Raw genomic sequence first — 24498 nt, 5'->3', positions numbered from 1 at the left:
TATACCCATGGCACGTGAAGCTTTTGCTTTATTACATGCATAATTTACTGTAAATGTTTTATAGTTCAAATTGAGAAGCATGCACACAATGTTTAGGCAAAGCAGATGTAGATTTGTGTAGTCTAAGCTCCCCAAGAGCAACAAGCTGTATATTTATGTGAATGCTATGTAGTTTTTCTTCTTCCTACTTTATCTGAACGTTGCGTTCTTGGGGATTGCAGGATTGAAGCGCCCAGTTTCGAGACCATCTGTCAGTCAAGGTATAGTGGAAGATATGTCAGAGCAGCTTTCTGGTTTTGCAACTGCTGCTGATGGCCAGAGTGAAAGATGGTATCCTGATGAATACTGTGATTCTGACACTTGGGAAGATGATGATGATCCTGGCTACCACAGGCAGCCAATTGAGGATGAAGAGTGGTTTCTTGCACATGAAATTGATTGCCCAAGTGATGATGAGAGATCAAGGCAACGCACAGACAAAAACATTCTTACTGAACCCAAGCATTCAAAGAAGGTTGATGAAGATGACCGCTCCTTTGTAGAAGAGGAGTCTTACTTTTCAGGTGAGGAGTACTACAGATTACAAGCAGCCAAGAAAGAAACCTATAAGTTACAGCAGTCTGAGTTAAGAAACCAGGTGGATCAAGGTCGACTTACTTATACTAATTTGTACTCAACACATAATGATAATGACAACCTGACGCTGCCAAGGGGTGATGATGATGGCAATGCTTATGAAGGCCAGATTTTTGATGCTGAAGGACAAAATTTGATGGGATCTCAGCCAGTCTGGAAAGGCTTCATATATCAAGCAAATGAGCTAGAACAAGCTGATGTAGTTTTGGGTGGTTATAGAGTAGAGGGTGGTCGTGCAGATGGGGCTGATGATGATAATTATGGATCTGTGAGGTCAGGAGGGATTCTGGTAAGTAGTGATGCTGCAGATGTTGGCAGTGAGGTAAGGGATAGCTTGGTAGGTGGTAGCAGTGAAGGTGATGCAGAGAGTTTTAGAGAACACGAGCTAGTTGCATATGGGCCAGGTCATGAAAACTTTAACTCTCAGGAATTTTTTAGCAACAAGGAAGGGAGGCATGTGGAGGTGAAAAGTGCCCCTGTGCAGCACCTTGATGAAGGTGATGTTGAACGCGACATGATTCTACAGTATTACAATGAAGAGTGGGGTCACTCAAAGAGGGCCAATGAGAGGGAGGCTGCAAGGAGTAATATTGAACCGGGGGTTTCAACCAATGAGCAGCTTAAGGGTAAGCACTTGACTAACTGCAGCAACAAAGCAATCCCGGACAATGGTGGTTTTGTGTTTGAAGGTTTTTCCTTTCCTTCTCCTTCAAGCACTGGTGACGTAGCAGTGTCAAGAGCAGGATCTGGGAAGTCACTTTGGTCAAACAGAGAAAGTACAGTTCAAGGAGAAGAGACTGACGGGTATGGTAGTGGCATGGTAGGCCCTGATGACACATTGGCTGCGTGGAAGCGGAAAAGCAACGATTCATCACCAATCATCTGTTCAAGCGAGGAGAATCTTCCAAACCTGAACTTGTCAAATCACTCATCGGCGTCTCTTCATTCCACAGATGAGTATGTGAGTTTGGAGGCAAGAGAGGATGGTATTGAGGAGTTGGATGTAGGAGGTCAATTGCCAAATGTGTGCCAGCCATCAGCTCAAGATGAGGAAGATGCTGCAGCTGCTCAAGAGGAGATGAGAACGTTGGGTGCTGATGAAGATCAGTATGAGATCTTCGATCTCAGAATCATACACAGAAAAAACAGGTGAATGCCACTAACATTTCCCGTGCACTTGATGTGCAGTTTTTGTGTTAGTCAATGATTCGTGGAAATAAGCCTGACTTTGTTCTGACTTGTATTTCACCAGCATGTCAAAAAGCAGTTGTAGAGCTTTATTACAGTTGGCTTGTCTCTTTATTGCCAGCCTTTCTCCTAGCTTACATAAGGCACTTGCCCATGAGAGTCATTAAAAATGGAGAAGGAGAGGAAACGTAATAGAGATTTTATCACAGCTTTAGGCTGATTATACACATTCATGTGCCCATGTCACATGTGGAAGCCTTAAACTCGTATTAGTGAGTTAACTGTGCAGTTACTGTGGTGCAAACACATAGAACAGAGGAGAGAGATACATGAGACACTAGATTGGGTCTCCCAAAACCTACAGAAGGGCCCCTACCTTTCGATGTATTTTCTTTATTATGAAGTTGATACGAGTACAGTTTAGAATCCTTGACCCGAGTTTCCTTGCTTAGATGAACTCTGGCCTTCTTGCTTTTGCTTCTCTGTTTAAGTGGTGTATGTTGTCTTCTAAGGCTCTCTGGATTACCATGTCTTGCAATTGTCCATAGCAGAACCTCGCCTTTGCTCCTCGGCTGAAGTGGAGTGCTGTGGCCTTGAACATGATGCCTTCTTGGATGCCCCTAAACTGCATGTAGATCTACGAGTGCTATGACAGTGCCAACAGAGAAAGGAGTGGGCTTGTTACCTTCTTGGATGCCTCTGCCAACCTGTCCCCAGGCTGGGAACAGGACTGCCAAACAATCTGTCTACTAAGGCTCTTTCAAATTCTCTCTTGCGCGTGGGAACACCCCTTATGTGGGTGGAATTAATTAATTTTTAATAACATTATTAGTGATTAATCACTGGATTACCGTGTCTTGCAATTGTCCATAGCAGAACCTTGCCTTTGCTCCTCGGCTGAAGTGGAGTGCTGTGGCCTTGAACTTGACGCCTTCTTGGATGCCTCTGCTGATGCCCTACTGACATATTCCTAAACTGCATGTAGATCTACGAGTGCTATGACAGTTGTTGACAAATGGAGCTCTCATTTTGGTAATTGTGTTGTTGAATGTTCAGAAATGAATTGTTTTTTCATTCATTTTTCTATATATATATGTACACTATATAGTATATTTTTTATGTTTTTACGGACCTTACATATTTAACGTACCTCAAAATCTCAACCCGTACCTGAATGCGTACTGTACCTTTCCACCTTGGTTCTCGATAAACATGTCTGTGAGTGACAGGTAGTTTTATAGGCATTTCGGCCCCCAATAGAAATCCATAGAAAAATCCTCGATCCATGAGATATCCATGAGTTCTGTAAGTCCACTGCATCCCAAATAAAGGGAGCCAAAAATATACTCCATCCAAGCAAAAGGAGCCAAAAACTCACTCCATAGTCCTTGGTCATGTCTCTATGAAAAACCAGGCTTTTCAACCATAATGTTTACTTGAAACAATTCATGGCAAACAAACAACACACAATTCTCCTTGTACGAGCATACAAGGGTTAAGTGTCCAAAAACACTTACAATAAATTGCAAAAAAGCAGTAACTTTGCAAAACTCAAAGTATACCTAGCTTTTCTTGCCGGGTTCGTCATGAAGCCAAAAGAAATATCTCCTCGGTATATGCATAAGATATCTTGAGATATAGCTCCATACAGCTTGCTCACAAGCTTGATTTATAATCCACAATAATCCATATGAAAAAAGTAGTGAACACGGGCACATAATACCAACTCCATATTCCGAGGATAAAATCTGTGAATCCATAAATCGTTAGACCAAGCTATCTAGTGCTCATGCTCATGACTCCTTTCATAAGCTCAATAGCAAAACTGTTGGTCAGTGTAGTCCCCACTTCTAATCTTTTCTCTTTCTCATTGTTGGAAGAAAACCTCCTGCTTCTGAGAAAGCCTATGCTCTGATACCACTGTCACAAGTAAGGGATGGAACCCGGAACAATAATAGAATATACCATAGTCACCAGAAACGAGAAATGGGAATGGAAACGTTTGAGGAATGGAAATGGGGAAACGAGTTTTTAGGGGTGGAAACGGCTGTTTCTGTAGGCATATGCTCACTTATAGTAGTGCTATGTGTGAACAGGGCTTAACCAAGGGCACTTTTTCCCATGTGGTTTTTTCCCTTGGACATCAAGTGTGAAAGGACACATATAATATTTTGTAGTTCTATATTATATGGATGTGGCACACATGCAAGGGTTGACTTGCATTTTGTGGATACCACACTTTTGGCTCTCTCTCTCTCTCTCTCTCTCATTTCTGTGTGAGCTTCTCAACCTTGCACCTAACCCTAATGTGCAGGTTTGTGTGTGTGAGTGTGTGAGTCCAACACCCAACATTTGGTATCAGAGCTGGGAGCTGGGAGCTGGCCTTGGAGAACTGCTGCTGGAAAAATTTCTGTGAAATTCCGTCCATAGGCTGCCAAATTCCGTCGCTTGCGTTTTTCTGTCCGTCAGATTCCGTCGTCGCTGTGTTTCCGTCCGTTGGTTCCGTCCAGTTGCTCCACCGTCCGGCCGCCAGAGACGGGCGGCACTAGTGGGGAGCCCACCACCTCCGCCCAGCCTCCTAGGCGGGCTTCCTCTGCAGCCGGCGCCGGCCAGCTCCGTCAGCGCTACAGCCGCCTTGTTCCGGCCGGTGCTACTCCAACGGACGCAGCGCCGTCCCGTTCCGTCGACGACTGCAGACTAGCCGTCCCAACGCGCCCCGGCTCCCGTCCCGTTCGGCCTCCGTCGCCGTCGCCTCGCCCAGCGTCGTCCGAACGCTTCCGGCCAAGCCTCTCCGTTCCGGGCGTCGCCTTGCGCTCCGCCACAGCAGCCGACGTCGCCGGCTCACTATTCCGTCTCGACCCGTGCGTGCTCCGGCCATCCTACGCCGGCGACTCCAGTCGCCCTCCGTTCGCGCCTGCAGTCTTTACCGTCGCCCGTTACAGGCCATACGCGTTAGCTAGCGACTCCAGCGCCCGTCTCCCCGTCGGCTGCCCGCAGCCATCGTAACTGCCCGCCACCAGCTCGCCTGCCCAACACCAGCATGCCTGCCCGCCTCTGGTTGGTTCGACTCCCTCCAAAGTCTGCATCTCCAACGACTCTCAACATTTGCAGCTTTGAGTCTTCCTCATCGTTGAAGTCTCCAGCTCTGCTGGCTCCCCCTACTCAACTGTCTGCTCCAAGCCTCCTCAACTTGCACAAAGGTATTTCTCTGTCAAAATTTTTTATCAAACCCAAATACAAAATCTGCAGCCATTGCACTGCAGGTCATATGCCAATTTTGCAGACAATGAATGCTGTGCAAGTCAGATTTAAAGGAAAATTGCAGGTGCAATTTGGGGAATTTACCAATTTCAGGACAAATTGAAAATTGGGCATGCTGCTTAGCCTGCAATTTGGGGGTTTTCAAAATTGAGGTCAAAATTGGCAAATTGGAGCTCTTACATTTGCAGAAATTTGGGGCTTTTGTGAAAATTGGCCAATTAGATGCACATTGAAGCGATTGGAGTGCATAAAAATTGGGGATTTTCTGATTGGAGCATGTAATTGGGCATTACAGCTGCGATTTGTCGTGTATGTATACACATTGAGTGTAATTGGACAATTTGGTGCAGGTTTACACTTGCTTTGGTTTGCAGGCATACATTTGCACAGGACATTTGGTTGCCTGGCAGTGCAGATTGGTGCTTGGTTTGCTTGCAGTTATACTTTGTTGACATGGCACAGAATGCTATAGATGTATTTGGTGTGCTCACCCAGGAGGACAAGCTGGATGGATCTAACTACTCCCTCTGGAGTTTTATGATCCGTAATTTGCTGGTAGCCAAAGGGCTTTGGGGCATCGTGTGTGGTGATGACACACGCCCACATACCATTCAGCCAGCCACGCCTCAAAGGGGAGGTGCTCAAAGAGCTCCTGATGCAGATCCTGCTCCCACACAAGAGCAGAAGAGATGGGACTCTAGAGATGCACAGGCCATGTCATTGATATCCCTTTCAGGGAAAAGGACTATTATTCCGCACATTCGTTCGTGCAAGACATCGAAGCTTGCATGGGACACATTGGAAGCAATGTATCAGGTACGCAACGAGGCAAGAGTTGCCTACTTGAAGAGGCAATTGGATCTTCTTTCTATGGATGAGGGTGACTCTATGGCAGATCATCTCACCAAAGTGAAAGATTTGCAGGAACAATTGCTCAACATTGATGAGGTTATCCCAGACAGACAGATGGTCACCAACACTCTACATTCTTTACCGCCTTCCTACTTGGGTTTTCACACCTCTCTCAACCTCTCAATGAGAGGAGGTGGTGATCCCGTCACTTTTGAAGAGCTCGTGGGTTTACTCTTGCAGGAAGAGCAAACAAGAGCAAACATATCGAGCAACCGTGGTGGAGAAAAGGCATTTACAGCCAAGGAAAAGGGTAAAGCAAAGAGCTTTAAGCATGGGGGACAACAGTCTAACAAGGCTGGTCATGGACAGCCCTCTTCTAGTGGTGAAAAGTCTGACAAAGGGGATGCAAACAAGTCCAAAAAGAAGGGCAAATGTCACTACTGCCATAAGCCTGGACACTACATCAGTGAATGTAGGGAAAGAATTGCAAAAGAGAAAAAGGAAGAAGCAGGCAATGCAGTAGCAGACTGTTCGGATGACAAAGCACAACAGTCAGCTAATGTAATCCAGGAAGAGTACACTTTTTTGGTCACATGCACTAGTGACACACCAGGTGCTTCAGACACTGATATGTCTTGCATTGCATCTGACAGACAGAATGCATCATGGTATTTTGATAGTGGTGCTTCGAGCCACATCACTTCATGCAAAGATGTATTTCAGCACTTGGTTTATGCTTCAAATGGCCGCACTGTATCATGTGCAGATCATACCACATATCCAGTAAAGGGAATTGGTAATGTCATACTTATTGCAGCCAATGGTGCCAATATATGTATGAAAAATGTATTGTATGTTCCAGGGATAAAGAAAAATCTGCTCTCCGTCTCAGCCATAAACGACCAAGGTTTAAAGGTTGAATTTGAAGATGGGAAGTGTTTGGTAAAAGACCCATCAAAGGGTTATGAAATAGTCACTTCTGGAACACGATACAAAGGCTTGTATAAGCTGGACAGCTATGACAAGCGCACTTATGATGCAAATACAGTGGCTGCCCACACTCCTGCTATGCATGATGCAGAGCTATGGCATGCTCGTTTTGGGCATGTAAATTTTCAGAGTTTGATGCTTTTGCAGAAGCATCATATGGTTGATAATATGCCGCCTCTTGAGTCTCCGCCAAGACATGTATGTGAGGGGTGTATTTTGGGAAAGATGCATCGGAAACCATTCCCCAAAGATGGAGCTGTTAGAGCTGAAAGTAAATTACAGCTCATACATAGTGATGTATGTGGTCCAATGCGGACACCATCCATAGGGGGGCATCTTTACTTCGTCACATTCATTGATGACTACTCCAGGTTTGCTTGGGCTTACCCTTTGAAAGCAAAAGAAGATGTGTTTACATGCTTTCGACACTTTGTAGCAATGGCTGAAAATATGTGTGCATGTAAAGTCCAAACACTCCGCTCAGATAGAGGTGGAGAATACATGTCAAATGCATTCAAGGATTATATGCTTCAAAAGGGCATCAAACACCAATGTACTGTGCCTTATACACCGCAGCAGAATGGTGTAGCTGAGAGGAAAAATAGATCTCTCATGGAGATGGCAAGATGCATGGTGAAAGCACAAAAGTTGCCTCACAAATTCTCGATGGAAGCTATAATGTGTGCAACTCATGTGTTGAACAGGTGTCCAACAAAAGCTTTGAAAACCATAACACCATTTGAGGCTTGGTATAGCCGAAAGCCAACAGTGGATTATATGCGTACATTTGGGTGTTTGGCATATGCACATGTGCCAGAACAACTCCGAACAAAGCTTGATGACAAAGCAATTAAATGCATTTTTGTGGGCTACAGCAATGAAAGCAAAGGATACCGTCTTTATAATCCAACTACACGAAGGATTTTTGTGAGTAGAGATGTGGTATTTGCTAAAAATTCGGAACAGCCCATGGTCAGCTTGTATAAAAGCAATGATACAGGCATACAGGACATGTTTGATGGACTTTTACCCATTGCAATTAGGGGGGATTCAGATCAGCCAGCCCCTACACAAGAAAATCCACATGTAGAACATGTGGACCAGCCAGCCATTCAGCCCCCTTCTGTGGAAGAAGTGGAAGATCTTGTCAGGGAAGAGCAAACAGCCATAGACACAGCCAAGTCAGTGCCAAGATGGTTGCTGAAAACTTTGCAAGAAAGCAAACTTGCAGCTCCACTCACAGGTAGAACAAGGGCTAGTTCCAGCCAAGGTTTTGAGAATAGTTCAGCTGAAAGCACATTGTATGTGAAGAAAACCGATGCCGATATTCTCATAGTCATCTTGTATGTAGATGACATGCTCATTACAGGTACAAGCAAAGCACAAATTTCAGATTTCAAAGCTGATTTGAAAGCTGAATTTGATATGTCAAATTTGGGGCCTTTACACTACTATCTCGGCATACAGTTTATGCATACAGATGATGGCATTGTTATGCAGCAAACTAAGTACATAAAAAGTTTGCTAAAAAGGTTTCACATGGATGAATGTAAGCCCATTTCTACTCCGGTAGAACCAGGTGTACGGCTTACTATGCATGATATTGGAGAGCCTTTTGAGGTTGGCCTTTATAGCCAGGCAGTGGGATGCCTCATTTACTTGTGTAACACGAGGCCATACATATCTTTTGGGGTGTCTTTGTTGAGCAAATTCATGCACAGCCCAGGCACAAAGCATTGGCAAGCAATCAAACGCATTTTTCGTTATCTTAAGGGTACCCTGGATCTTGGTTTGTTCTATCCCAGGGGGGCAGCTTGCAGCTTTATGCATACAGTGATTCAGATTGGGCTGGTGATTACGATACCAGGCAATCCACCAGTGGGAATTGTTTTTTTCTTGGCAGCTCATGCATATCTTGGTTGAGTAAAAAGCAACCCACTGTTGCTACATCTACTTGTGAGGCTGAGTACAGGGCAGTCTTTACAGCTACAGTAGATTGTGTATGGTTGAGGAGACTATTGGCTGATCTTCGTGAGTGTCAGCAGACACCCACCACCATTCTCACTGATAGCCAGAGTGCTATGGCCGTGGCACGAAATCCAGTATTTCATGCACGTACCAAGCACATAGAGATTCATTATCACTATGTCAGAGAGAGGCTACATGCAGGGGAGATCAGTTTATCTTATTGCCCTACACAGGATAATGTTGCAGATCTATTCACAAAGGCTTTACCTCGAGAAAAGTTTGAAGCTTTCCGCAAAGCTTTGGGCTTACTCTCATACAGAGAGTGATCTGCTACCCTTGTACAGGTTCACACTTCCACTACAGGGGGGATTTGTAGGCATATGCTCACTTATAGTAGTGCTATGTGTGAACAGGGCTTAACCAAGGGCACTTTTTCCCATGTGGTTTTTCCCCTTGGACATCAAGTGTGAAAGGACACATATAATATTTTGTAGTTCTATATTATATGGATGTGGCACACATGCAAGGGTTGACTTGCATTTTGTGGATACCACACTTTTGGCTCTCTCTCTCTCTCTCTCATTTCTGTGTGTGAGCTTCTCAACCTTGCACCTAACCCTAATGTGCAGGTTTGTGTGTGTGAGTGTGTGAGTCCAACACCCAACATTTTCCTATGACAACATCACTTGGGAAACGAGAAACGGCCATGGAAACGGATGGGGTTCTGAAACGGAGAAACGTGTTTCTAGGGACTGAAACGGGTGTTTCCTGTGACTATGGAATAGACCAACACTTAAAATACTAGACAGAGCATCACAACACAACGGAAGAACCATAAATAATACAATAACACCGCACTGAGCTTGAACGGCTGGCCTCCCCTTAGGAACTTCTTTATTCACACACAAGCTTTTACAAGATACCAAGGTGGTGCGGGTGCATACATCACCGGATTTTCCACAAAGCATTAGAACAAATCTTGCCCAGATAACTATCCAGTGCCAAGATACAAACACAACACCAAAAGCCATCCAAAAAACTATCTCAAAACAGTCCCATGAATCAGCCCATAAATTGTCCATAAATCAGCCCGGTACGGAGCCAAAACAGCCCCGAACTCCGCATCAAAACAGCCCCAAAACAGAGCCTCCAATCAGCCCCAAAAGAGCTATCAGCCCCAAAAACAGTCCCAAATCTGCCCAGAAATGAGTCTACCAGCCGTGTCAGGCATTGGGAGAAAGCGACCAGCCATGTGGCTGCCTTGGAGGGAGTCGACCAGCCCTATGGCTGCCCTGGAAGGAGTCGACCAGCCCTATGGGAGGGATGGAGCACACCAGGCAGTAGAGGAGAAGGAGAGAAGGCTCCAGAGGGATGTGCCTCTCAAAAACAGCCTCAATCCCTACTTTAATAGAGTCGACTAGCTATATTTGCAGTACTTTTCCTTTTTTCCCCAAAATAGGTAAACTTTATGCTTTTCTTGGCTTGTACTCCAAGTTTTAGCCCAACATATCAACTTTATGCTTTTCTTGGCTTGTAATCCAAGTTTTAGCCCAAAAATATCAACTTTTATGCTTTTCTGGGCTTGATGCCCAAGTTTCACCTAGACGCCTCCTTTTGTCCACCTTTCCATGCCCAAAATCAAGTTTCATCTAGGCACCTCCTTTTGTCCACCTTTCCATGCCCAAAATAATAATATGTCGAGCCGGTCTTTAATGATATGTGAACACACCGACTTATAAACATTATAAGTCACTTTGATGAATAAAATCCCATGCTGCTCATGTCGTGTGGCCATCTTTCAGGCCAAACTTTGTCGATAGATGCTTTAGCTTTCTTCTGTGGAAAATCCCTGTTCACACCTTGGTTTCACTTAGTGTGTGAAACATTGATCAAGACTGGTGAAGGGACCAAATGGTGACACAATGCCGTTGCTTCAAGTTTATGTCTTTGTTGTGCTGGTACATGCACGTAAGCCAGACATCCAAAAACATGCATAGATAGTTGCATCTCATCCGTTTGGTACTTTCAATACGTATCGTACCGGTACTGTGCTTTTCGTACCTGTACTTAAAAAAAAGTTTAAAGTGACTAGTCACTAATAACTACTAGTGAATACATGGTATATAGGTTGATGTTGAGAAGCTCCAACGTCACAATTAGTAGCATGTCGAGGAAAGCGACATAGTACGTGATGAGCAAGAGGAGAGATACAGACTTCTTCATAGAGAGCTCGAGGGCATTGATAGATGAGTCACTCGAGCTCAATCTTGAGCTCTCACGACCATTTCCCACACTTCTTCAGCTTAGCAGAGTCGTCCTTTCACCTCTAAAGGCACCAGGGTGTATACTCGTCGTGCACATTTGAGAGAGAGAGAGAGAAAGAAAGAAAGATATATTAAGCGTCTACTAAAGACCCAATGGGCCTATGAGACCAAAGTGATACAATAATGTCCATGGCATATCTCATCATGGAATGGAAAATAAAATAGAAAGAAAACATAAACATAGGTATCTCACTGAGGTGATACAAAACTGTCCATGGAAACTCATCATGGAAATACTAAGAACATAGAAACATGAGAGCAGCATCAGCTTCGAGTAGATGGTATACCACTCTCCAAAATATCAAGCATGGGGCTAATGAGTATGGACGAGAGGTCTCCGTCAGCTATGTCACGTGGAAAGGTAGCTCGATGGCGGTGGAGCATGTCTTGGATCTGGAGTTGATGAGGTGATTGTGGTCGACGGGGGGCCGGGGGCGTCAGGCACGCTGGAGTGCGGAGGCTCGTCCGAGGTAACTCCTCTCGGGCGAGGTAGGTCCGGAGCAGCTCGCGGAGGGTCCACAAGATCCACTAAATCAGTGTCCTCCATCTCTTGGGTCCGGAAGAAATTGGTGATGGTTGGCTGGCAACTGAGGGGGCTTGTTGGCTGGGGCCGAAGCTCTCTCAAGAAGGTGTCCCTGTGTCTGCGGAGCTCAAGCAGGAGGCCTAGGCAACGTTGGTCCTGGAAGTCAATGATCCTGGAGAGTGGACCAAATCCCTCACGAAATAGACAGTGAAACCTCTCGCGGATCTCATAGTATATTGGGCAGCGGCATATGTAATGTTCCTCCGTCTCAACCTCCGTGTGGCATAATCGGTAGATCCTCTTCTTTGTGGGTCTCCGTATGAGCTTCCCAGCTCTGAAGATGCGCTCAGCTCTACCTGTCTCCACTTTGAGGCGATGGGATGAAACCCGTATTTGGCCAATCGCAATCCGCATGGCATGGGATATGTGAACACTCAAGTAGCCCAGTTGCTGGATGAATCCATCCTCAATGAGTGTGAGGAAGTGATCTCTGTAGAAGTGCATCTTCGTGGGGAGCTCCGAAGGTGTAATCCATGTGCAATGGGTGTAGAGGCTGAGAAGATCTAACCGGATAACCCGGTTGGTATCCTCGTGAGAGAGCCGGAGAAAAGGGGAGTCCAAACTGTACTGAAGGGGGGGTAGGCGGTCCACGCGGAGCCCATATACTAAGAACCAAGTGAAAACTAGTGCATACTATACTCCAGAGTGGCCCTCAAGTGCTAGCTGTCTTGAGGACTCCAGGGCAAGCCTTGGGTACATGTGGGGATCCATGTGACTGATGCGATGGAGGTATGTGACTGTCTAGAAGAGTGCATCCACTACCATCGAGGTTGCAGCAAACTCTGCCTGGATAATCTGGTGTGGGATTGATGGTTTGCTGCGGATCATACTGGAGAACATCATGACCCGGGGCCTCTCAACTCGTTGCCAATCCTCATCGGATAAATCTGGCCCCCAGAAGGCTTCTCCATACATCAAGGTTGGTGTGGCGAGGGTGTCAAAAAGCCAGTCCTTCGTCCTGGGCTCTTGAAAATGTGCCTGGAAGCACTGCCGCTCAAGTAAGCTCAAGGCTGCATAACCCCATGTCACTTTGGCATGTACTGCGGGAAGCATGGTGAAGCGTGGGCCACTGAAAGTGACACCAAGGTAGACATAGGATGAGACAATCTCCACAAGATCCCCTCTATATGTGAAGCTCAATCTGGATGTGAAGGGGCGAAAGGTATTGAAGACCATTACCTTGGTTTTACCAAGGTTAACAGAGAGGTTGTTAGACATCATCCCCTACTTGCTGGCTTCCTATTTGGTGTCCTATTTTAGCCTCTAGGGCTGACCATGTTAGTCAGAGGGGCTGGTCACCCCTCATATATTTTACCCATATTTATTTCCCATTTATGGTCCTGGGTATTTTTCCTAGTCATGGAGGTATTTTTGCTCTAGTCGGCTGCCTTCATGTAGGTGTATATATAGCTAGCATGCCTCCCTCATATTTCCCATTTATGGTCTTGGGTATTTTTCCCAGTCGTCGTGGAGGTATTTTTGCTCCAGTCGGCTGCCTTCATGTAGGTGTATATATAGCTAGCATGCCTCCCTCATATTTCATTGCTTGCCTAGCTTGTCTAGCTGTAGTCTCGACTCTCTCACATATGAGGTTCTCCCCTTTTGCTCGGGACATGTTGTCATGATTGTGACTAACTCTCTTAATCTCTCCTTAATTACTCCTCAATCCCTTATTAACTGAAAGGACGGACTAGTCTATTTATTAAAAGACACACCCTAAGTCCAAAGGACATAACCATTGATTCAAGAGCCACACCCCTTCCCAGGGATGTGTCTCTTCACTTGTACCCTTTTGGCCTCTATTTAAGAAAGGCCTCTGTCTCAATGCAAACAACTCAGCTTTCCGCTCTCTAATTATCTTTAGTTCTTGTATTCAATTTTAATCATGTCTTAATAGACTAGGAAGTCCTCTATGGTTTGAAACAGGCACCAAAGGCGTGGTATGATAAGATTGATGCATTCTTTCTTTCCCTTGGATTCCAAAGATACTTTGCAGACGGCAATCTCTATGTCTTTGCTCAAGATGCTTTGCGCTGCTTGATTGTCTTATATGTTGATGATTTATTGATCACTAGCTCATATCTTGCCAAGATTGAACATCTCCGGTCTCTCACCTTTGAGATGGCTAATTTAGGACTTCTCCACTACTTTCTTGGGATGGAGGTCTATCAGTCTTCTGATGGAGTGTTTCTTAGCCAATATAGATATTTGTAGCAGCTCCTAGAGACATTTGGGATGACCGATTTCTTGTTTGATGGATCCTAACTCCAAGCTCTCCTGTGATGATCCCTCTCCCCTTCCTCTTCGAGGATAGTACACAATACCAGAGGCTTGTTGGTTCTCTTATTTTTGACATACACCAATCCGACATTTCTTACAGTGTTGTGTTCTTAGTTAGTTTTCTTCAGCTCCTTGACGTTCTCATTGGCATGCCGCTCTGAGGGTTCTTCGATACTTATTCGGTTTGGACTATGGTCTATCTTTCAGAGGAGGCAGTGAGCTTGTTGGATACACTAATGTCAATTGGGCAGGTGATTAGGAGACTCGACGATCCATTTTGGTTATTGCTTCACTCTTGGTTCCGGTCTTATTTCTTGGAGATCCAAGAAACAGAATACAGTTTTATTATCTTCTACTGAGGTTGAGTATCCACGTTTATTTGGATACCTGCTATGAGTTGTTATGGTTGTTCCAGATGTTGAGCAATCTTGATGTTCTCTTGGATTCTTCGGTCCGTATTCTTACAGATAGCCAGAGTGCCTTGGCGTTGGTTCGAACTTCATCCTTTCATGGCAGGACAAAACATATCAAGGTCCACTTTCACTTTGTTCTTGAGCTCATCGCTGTGGGTATCATTACATTGGAGTATTGGCCTTCTCAGGACAACATTGCGGTCTCTTTACCAAACCTCTTCCTCAAGATACTATTGAGAGTGAGACCCCCGTGCTGGAGCTGAGAGGAGGTGTTGGACATGTCATCTCCAACTCTCTTTTACTCCTTTTTATCCCCTTTTTTATTTTTAGGGATTTTCTCATATTTTTTTTCACTATTTTTATAGCCTATTTTAGGCATTTTTATCAATCGTGGACATTTGTCCTCTAGTGCTACTGGCCCATTTCTGTACACGAGATGTATATAAGCATGGCCATTGTGCCTTCATATTTTATTCAACACATATTCCATACATTGGCCATATCTTGTTACAGAGTTCTACACCCACTATTGGGCATTGATGACGTTAGTGGGGATGTTGTAGTATCTAGTCCATACTATGCATAATGGAGTTCATAGTTATATAGTCTTGTGGGTTGACTACCATGAGTATATAACATGCACGTTTCTAAAAGGTGAATTTGGGCATGTTCTTGGATTCATCTAGGTATATAATTCAGCCGTATTAGTGGACATTTCACATTTCACATTTCACATTTCACATTTCACATTGTGAAGTTTTCGTCCGAGTTGCGGCCAGTTGATATTGTGCTAATTCTTTCTATCTTTAGTGGTGCATTTTCCCTATCAACTACTTATTTACTGTACTAATTCTTTCTATTTGCTACTTCCCTTAGTGCTAGGCTTCATTATGGCCGAGTCTACCTTGCATCTCCGGAGGTTTGATAGAAACTCAGCACGAAGGGCTTTGTGTGTGTGCGTGCGTGCGTGCGTGCGTGCGTGCGAGCATATCTTGATACAGAGTTCTACACCCACTATTGGGCAATGATGACGTTAGTGGGGATGTCGTAGTATTTAGTCCATACTATACATAATGGAGTTGATAGTTATTTAGTCTTGTGGATTGACTACCATGAGTATATAACATGCACGTTCCTAAAAGGTGAATTTGGGCATGTTCTTGGATTCATCTAGGTATATAATTCAGCCGTATTAGCGGACATGTAGATTTCACATTGTGAAGTTTTCGTCCAAGTTGCGGCCAGTTGATATTGTGCTAATTCTTTCCATCTTTAGTGGTGCATTTTCCCTATCAACTACTTATTTACTGTACTAATTCTTTCTATTTGCTACTTCCCTTAGTGCTAGGCTTCATTATGTCTGAGTCTACCCTGCATCTTTGGAGGTTTGACAGAAACTCAATACGAAGGGCTTTGTGTGAATATATGCTCTTATGTGTGTGTGTGTGTGAAGTGCATGTGTGAGAGCATATCTTGATACAGAGTTCTACACCCACTATTGGGCATTGATGACGTTAGTAGGGATGTTGTAGTATCTAGTCCATACTATGCATAATGGAGTTGATAGTTATATAGTCTTGTGGGTTGACTACCATGAGTATATAACATGCATGTTCCTAAAAGGTGAATTTGGGCATGTTCCCGGATTCATCTAGGTATACATATTCCATACATTCAATATTTCAGTCTCTAGCTCAAGTGTTGGATCTCTCTTGGCTATCTACTTTCTCTTGTGTGATTTCTATTTGTTTCCGCTTCACATTCACATGTTCTCACACTCGTCCATAATCTCTGCTACACCAAGCAATAGACTTGGACACACACTAGTCCCATGCACCAAAAGTTAGGGTTTGTACCCCCTCTCCCGCCCACAACCCTCCTCTCGCTGTGGACGCACCCCCGAGGCGCGCGCCCGTGGGGGTTGGGGGGGGGGGTCCTTTTTCTATAACTATAGAAGAATACCATCCTAGTCCTCCCGAGCTAGAAGCGCCCTGGGAGCCCTAGATGAGTCACTAGAAGTATTTGAATAATTGTCCTGTGTCCTATCTTTGCCTACTTGCCCTTGCCCTGTCCTTCTTCTTGGACAAGCAGTCCTTAGACAAATGTCCTTTCTTCTCGCAAGAGTAGCAGTGACTCCGTACTATCTTTTGCACTGTAGCAAGTGCCTAATCTTGTCCACTAGGAGGGAACCTTACCTTCCCTGTAGAAGCAAGGATAGATTCCTCCTCCAAGAGGGAACCCATATCCACGACAATAGCAAACCTCTGCAAACAAGCCTTTGTGCCACTGATGATCACAACACTCCACCAATCTCCAACACTTATCCAATGGAACAAGTCACGAGGATCAATCAGTCTCCTCTCAGAACTGAGAGAGAAAGGAGCTGGACGGCAGCAAACAGTTCACCAAAATGCATCGAAAAGTTGTCAGAGTCACGTAGTAGCAACACGCGCACCACCTGAGGGCACTAAGCAATGTCGATGGCTGGGCTCCCATCTCCCAACAGCCAGTGCTCCCTCCAAAAACCCAGCTAGAGAAGATATCTATGACAAGGTGCCACCACACCCTGTGTATTGCTCTTTGACTTCCCATGCTCTTGCATATGGCACCACTTCAAGTCATGCAACAACCCGAGAGTAGCTGTAACTTGGTTGAACACAATGCTAATCAATACACTTAAATACACTAAGATTTGAAGGACACTTGCTCAAATACAAGAAGTAAATTGCTGAATTGACAAGAGGCACACAATGAGCCGGAACGGCCGACTCCTCCCTTGAGTAAATTGTATTACTATTGGAGAAATTCAATACATAGCTTCACGGGCATCCATTGCCAAATCCTCCATGCCAATGCATATGAAATTCAGCATTTAGAAAACAATGGTATGTCGATGTAGATCACCAAGGAGCTGCCTTGATGCCCGGCCCGACTTCAGTGCCCATATTCTCTACCATTGGCTCTATGTTCTACCAAGCAAGGTAGCAACATCTTCAAGAGCACATAGGACAAGAGAAATACTACACAGGGTGGCTAAACAAGGAGTCCTGCCCTTCTACTGAGTAAGTAATGACAACACATTGTCCAATTAGCTTACCAGTCTTCATAGAAGTTGTTGCAAGTGGAAGCCTTCGCGTTGGAAGCTTTAGAAGTGTTGATATCTTCGATTTGCCGCAATCCTTCGCGACAAAGGTCTTCAAGAGGATGAAGGGAACCCTGGGAAAGCTTCCCCTATGGTTCAACTTGAGAAAGGAAGGCTGAAATCAGGGTTTTCAGCAAAAAGACCAGAAATTACAGCAAAAATGAGAGCTGTTTTGCTGAATTTCAGTCATTGGGAGTGAGTAGGAGAGTGATTAGCACTTGGAAACACTCTTGGAAGCTTGGAAAACACCCTAGCAAGTTGGGTATGGCTATGGAGAGCTTGGAAATGGAGAGAAATGGTGGAAAAACAGAGTTTTCAGCCTCTAAAAATCCTCATGAAGAGGAAACACGAATTTCTCTTAATAAGTAAGTGAATTGGGGTCCAATCAGGTGAAGGGACATGGGGAGATGCCCATTTATGAGTAAAAAGGGAGGATCAGGTACTGGACAATGAGTCTTGTCCGCCTCGGGACTTCAGTGAGTGTGAACTTGGAAGCGGTCATAATTTATAAGTGACTTTTGGGCGCCCAAACTTTAATGAAGTGGGAACGCACTCACTTATAAATATTGGCCAAGTCCTAAGGGCTATTTGAGCCTAGATTGGGTAATACTTACCACCTGTTCACATGCCACACAACCATGTCAGCAGACAGTTTCACACGCACGGTTTACGGGCGGGCGTCCCCTAGCCTGGAACTACACATAGGTCATGCAGGCATGAAAACAGCATGCAATTTCATTTGCAGGCAAGCACATAAAGATGCTATGCAATGCAGCATTGGCATGAGCAATTTCCGTTCATGAAACCATATAAGACCAGGCGTTTCCAGGCAAGAATATGCAATACCAGACCCAGTGGAAAGTCAATCCTCCAGGCGTTTCCGGGCATGTACACAAAGGCACAAGTCCCAGCGGAAAGCCAAGTTCTCCAGGCGTTTCAGGGCATGTACACAAAGGCACAAGTCCCAGCGGAAGCCAAGTCCTCCAGATATTCCGGGCATGATAACATCAAGTCCCAGCGGAATATCATATCCAACTATACAACATGACACGTGTCAATCACATGCATAGGCACATTCCATAAGCCATGGACACCAATCCAATATGTACATAGTGTGAAAGCAAGAGTGAACCATTCGGGTGGCCAAATGGTGACATCCCCCCCCCCCCGCTTCTAAACAGTTGTCCGCAACTGAAATGCATCCAAATATGTCTGAAGCACATGCGGGAATCTTGGCCATATCAGCCCTGTCTCTATCCGACTGTGGGCTGTCCATAGCATTGAGTTTCACATATGGAGGCAAAGGAGTACTAGTCTTCTCCCCCCCCGTCCATATTGAACCTCTGCAAAACTTTGCCAATGTATTCCTTCTGAGACAAATACAACACATGCTGATTTCTGTCCCGAAGTATCCGCATACCCAAGATGTGATTTGCATCACCCAAATCCTTCATATCAAAGGTTTGATGCAGCCTCTGCTTCAAGGTATCCATCTCCTTACGAGATTTCCCGGCAATCAACATATCATCAACATACAAGATGAGGATCAATAGACTGCCATCCAAAGCTTTCTTGGTGTACAAGCAGTGATCTATGTCACTTCTCCTGAATTTCTGGGATTTCATGAATGTATCAAATTTATGATACCATTCTCTTGGTGCCTGTTTGAGCCCATAAAGACTCTTTTTCAGCTTGCATACAAGCTTCTCCTTTCCACTCACTGCATAACCCTCTGGCTGTTGCATATATATCTCCTCATGGAGATCAGCGTGAAGAAAAGCAGTCTTCACATCCATCTGAATCAAGTCCAGATCATCATGTGCAACCAAAGCTAACACAGCTCTAAGTGTGGTCATTTTGACCACTGGAGAGAAGATTTCCTCAAAGTCCACACCATATTCCTGCTTGAAGCCCTTAGCCACTAATCTGGCTTTGTATCTTGGCTTTGCATCAGGTGCAACTTTGAGCCTGTAAACCCATTTGCATGGCAAAACCTTCTTGCCTGCAGGCAAATGCACCAACTTCCATGTTCCATTTTTGTGCAGAGAATCCATCTCTGACTTCATGGCACGCTCCCAAAGAGCCTTGTCTGCCCTCTGTAAAGCCTCCTTGTAACATGAGGGCTCCCCACAGTCAGTGAGCATCAAGTAGTCAACCCCTGGAACAAACCTGTCAGGGGCTTTGGAGGGTCTTGTGGACCTCCGTACCCAATGACCATCATTTGCAGGTTGCTGTCCAGCCTGCATATCACCTATTGGTGGCTCGTGTTCCATGCCATAAGGCTGAAAAATCATGCCCGGTATCTCCTCTAACTGTGGTATATCCATAGGGATATCTTCTGCCATCTCTGGCTGTCCATTTGGACCATTTTCAGCACCATTTAAGGGCTGGTTTTGCTGCTGTAATGGCTGATTTACAGCCCTTGGTTGTTGTCCATGATGTCCATCATCATCAAAGATGACTCTGCGAGGCTCCTGTTGCCTTGCAGGCTCCTTATACATGCACGTTTCATCAAAAATGACATCATTGCTGCGTATAATCTTTCTATTCACGGGATCCCAAAGTCTATACCCCATTTCACCTTTGTCACCATATCCTAGGAATATGCATTTGTGAGACTTAGGATCAAGTTTGGTGCGCATTTCCCTGCGTATGTGCACGTACGCAACGCAACCAAACACTCTCAAGTGCTTGTATGACGGAGGCTTCCCTGTCCATACTTCTTCTGGCACTTTCCCACCAAGCCTCGTGTTAGGTGACCTGTTTATAAGGTGAACGGCTGTCATACAGCTTCAGCCCAAAAACCATGAGGTAATGCAGCATGTGACAACATAGAACGGACCTTCTCCTGTATGGTCCTGTTCATCCTCTCTGCTGTCCCGTTTTGTGGAGGATCATAAGGAGTAGAGAGCTCCCTCTTGATGCCTTTAGCATCACAAAAGTCCAGAAACTGTTTGGACATATACTCTCCACCATTGTCGGAACGCAAAGCCTTCAGTGTTTTGCCAGTTTGATTCTCCACAAGAGCAACAAACTTCTCTAACACTGAGAATGTATCACTCTTCAAACGAAGAGGATAGACCCACACCTTGCGTGTGGCATCATCAATAAAAGACACAAAGTATTTTGCCCCTCCCAAAGAAAGCTGAGGCATCTCACATACATCTGTATGCACAAGCTCTAACTGAGCATCTTTCTGTCCAAGAGCTTTCTTGTGGGGGCACTGCAGTTGCCTGCCATATATACAATGCTCACAAAACTGAAAACTTGAAAACTTTAGAGAAGGCAAGTAACCCAAACGAGACAATTGCTCCATTCCTTTGACACTCATGTGTCCCAACCGGCTATGCCACATAGAGATTTCCGGCAGCTCGGTTGCATTTACATTAGCATGGTGACAAACACCTGCATGCATGAAGTAAAGAGTGTCCACCTTAGAGCCTCTGGCAACAACCAGTGAGCCCTTACTAATTTTCCACTTTCCACGACCAAATGTGGTAACATAATCAGCATCATCAAGCTGTCCAATAGAAAGCAGATTCTTCTTGATCTCAGGCACATGCCTGACATCATGGAGCATAAGCTGTGAGCGATCTGAAAACACAAGCCTCACATCACCTCTGCCAAGAATCTTGCATGCATGGTTATCACCCAAATAAACCACTCCTTCATTGCCAGCAGTATACCTGACAAACAAGTCTCTGCAACCTGTGACATGAAAGGAGGCACCTGAATCAATGATCCATGAGTGCATACCATGACCACCTGTAAGAAGTGAATGGGCATCAAGTGAAGACGTAAATAGGACCTCATCCTCACTGCCACCTGCATGTGACACATTGATTTCTTCAATCTTGACTCCACTTTTGCCCTTTGGCTTTACATCTTTGGCTTCATCTTTCTCTTTGTCTTTGCCTTTTCCCTTTTCCTTTTGATCATTTTTCCATTTGTAGCATTGCTTTTTAATGTGTCCCTTCTTGCCACAATAATGGCATTCCAAATCCTTTTTGGAGCGAGACTTGCTCCTTCCCCGTTCTTGGCTTTTTCCCCTTTGTTGGGATCTCCCACGTGCATTCATTGCATTGGACTTTCCAACAGAGTTGTTTTTCCTGTTCATCTCTTCTTGAAGAAGAGCACCCTCAACATCTGCATATGACAGCATAGCATTCGAATTGCTAGTGGCTGTCCTGAATGTATCCCAACTCTCTGGCAAAGTGCATAACAGAAAAGTGGCTTTGAACTCATCGTCCATTGCCAACTTTTGATTTATAACTTGGCTGACAATACCATTAAACTCATTTAGATGGGCTGTCATAGATGCCCCTTCCTTCATCTGAAGACCTATGAGTTTCTTCAACCAATACACTTTGCTTGAGGCACTTTGCTGGGCATACAAGTCCTGCAATCTCTGCCACATTCCCCAAGCTGTCTTCTCTTCACGAATGCTGAAAAGTAAAGAGTCTGACACAGACAACATGATAGTAGATCTTGCCAGCTCATCCATATCTTCCCACTCTTCAGCAGTAAGAGAAGCGGGCATTACACCCCTTCCTTTGATAGGCTTGTGCTGCTTTTTCTGGAGCAACACATTATACCACTGGGTTTGCCAAATATCATAATTATGTGACCCTTCAAGCTTCTTGATGTGAAGCAATGAAGAGCTCTCACCTGTGGTTGCCATAGCAATATGCAACCTGTCAATGCCTGACTCCCTGCAAAATGTGCAAACACTGCACCAAAAGCACACAAAGTGCTCACAGTTGTTCTCCCAAGCTTTATCTCCCACTGCGGAAGCAAGAATGCAACTTTTCTCCCACTTTATGTGATGAAAACACCAAAATCTGGTTGCTGCAGATTTAGGACAGCACTTTAAATGTGCTCTATTGCCCTTCCAAAGTACTGTACAGCAGTACTAAGTGCTCACCAATGATGTACCAAACCTGTACCGGCAAGTACAGCAGCTGAAATTGAACCTTTTCCTCACTCAAATCTATGTACAGCCATGCCAAAACTTGTACAAAGCTGTACCAGATCTGTACCAGCAGGTACAGGAGCAATAAATGCTATCCTGGCTGTCCAAATGAGTGAAAATCAGACTTTTACAGTCCCGAACACTGCATACAACTGTTCCGAACAGAAATTGGGCAAAAGCCCCTTGACTGCAAGCTGATTTCTGAGGATTCAAGGCATAAAAATCTTGCCTGCTGCTTTGCCAAGCTTAACAAGCATAAAATCTTGAAAAGCCCCTTGATTTAAGATCAATTGCTGATCATACATGGTACATTGACGCACATGAAGGCTCCAGAGTGTTCACAGTGCTTCCCCCTGGCCACATATGCATCCAATACATGAAAGCCCCTTGATTTACAGGCACATTAAGTGCTTGTAAGGCATCAACACATTATCCACAGCATCAAATGCGATTGCCTGCATGCAAATTAATCCAATCGGCACAAAAGCCCCTTGATTTGCACTGCAATTTGTTGCAAATTTTGCAAATCAATACAATCGGCACAAAAGCCCCTTGATTTGCACTGCAATTTGCTGCAATTTTGCCCAAATGTGCGATTTCTCACATCATACAGCATGTATGAGTGCTTAATTGCACAATTACATCAAAAGCCCCAAATTTCGACATCCAATTTCCTGCAAATTGATCCTGATTGTGACCAATGTCACCCAATTTTGCCATTTTTGCTCAAAAATTGAGCAATTGGGCACCTGTACCTGCTCAATTGATTGAATTGATAAGAAATTCCCAAAATTGAAGGCAAATACCTCTTAATTTTTTTTTTGAATTTCTCTGATCTGCAGGCTGAATTTCAGTTGTTGCAGGAGAAAAGGGGGGGGGCACGTCTGATGCTGCTGAATGCTGTTGAGGTTGATGCTGCGCTGAGAGACAGAGATCCCTTCGCTAATCCTGCAATAGCCCGATTGCTGTGCGCTTAATAGCCTTACGCTACGTGTGTTTTCGCTACACGCGTTGCTGCACTTTTTGGACCAACGCCTCAACGCCACGTGCTCGCCCAGCCTAGCTTCGAGCTGACACCTAGTCGACCTGTGTTCGCTCGCTGCTGAGCGCCACTCGCCTAGGTGGCCAGCGCTTCTACACGCCCTTCGTCACAGGTTGCTGTAGGCGCCTGACTACGTGTCCGCCTGCCTTCGCCTGTGGTTTGCTACATGTAGCTCTACCACGTCAACAATTAGTCGACCTGATTCAGCTGCAGCCTGCGAAAGTTGCAGAGAGAGAGAGCTACGCTTTCCTACGTTCAACACAGACAGCTGTAGGTGCCTAGCTCCACCATCATGTTGGAAGTAAACTACACATGCAGAGAGCTGCAGACTGGCTCTGATACCAGTTGAATGGGAGAGAGAATTAGGGTTAGAGATTCATGTGGGAGACATACACAGAGAAACAAGGGAGAGAGAGAGAGAGAGAGTTGTGGGGATAAGTCAACTCATGGGAATGAGTGTGTGACTCCCCTATCACACATGTGTATTGCACTAGTACACATAGTGCACTTAGTACATTAAAAGTACTAAGTGTACTATGTACTATAACTTATGGGCTTGTACACACTATAAGGGTGGGCATAATGCCTTTACCCCAACAGACATGTAGATTTCACATTGTGAAGTTTTCGTCCAAGTTGCGGCCAGTTGATATTGTGCTAATTCTTTCCATCTTTAGTGGTGCATTTTCCCTATCAACTACTTATTTACTGTACTAATTCTTTCTATTTGCTACTTCCCTTAGTGCTAGGCTTCATTATGTCTGAGTCTACCCTGCATCTTTGGAGGTTTGACAGAAACTCAATACGAAGGGCTTTGTGTGAATATATGCTCTTATGTGTGTGTGTG

General features: G+C 44.9%; 1 protein-coding gene across 1 annotated transcript in view; it reads left to right on the top strand.

The window, feature by feature from the left end:
• Window positions 1-24498, top strand: part of LOC147622761 (uncharacterized) — a 78609-nt gene that overhangs the window by 2584 nt on the left and 51527 nt on the right. The window contains exon 2 of the mRNA XM_086822388.1: window positions 222-1785. Within this exon, the coding sequence (XP_086678514.1) occupies window positions 222-1785 (1564 nt within the window). The remainder of the gene's footprint in view (window positions 1-221; window positions 1786-24498) is intronic.

Source organism: Cibotium barometz, chromosome 28 (genome assembly GCF_041138505.1).
Source record: "Cibotium barometz isolate CiBa-2024 chromosome 28, ASM4113850v1, whole genome shotgun sequence".
In the NCBI taxonomy this organism is placed as follows: Eukaryota; Viridiplantae; Streptophyta; class Polypodiopsida; order Cyatheales; family Cibotiaceae; genus Cibotium; species Cibotium barometz.
Note: the sequence above shows the minus strand (reverse complement) of the source record. Positions and strands in the feature narration are given on the sequence as shown.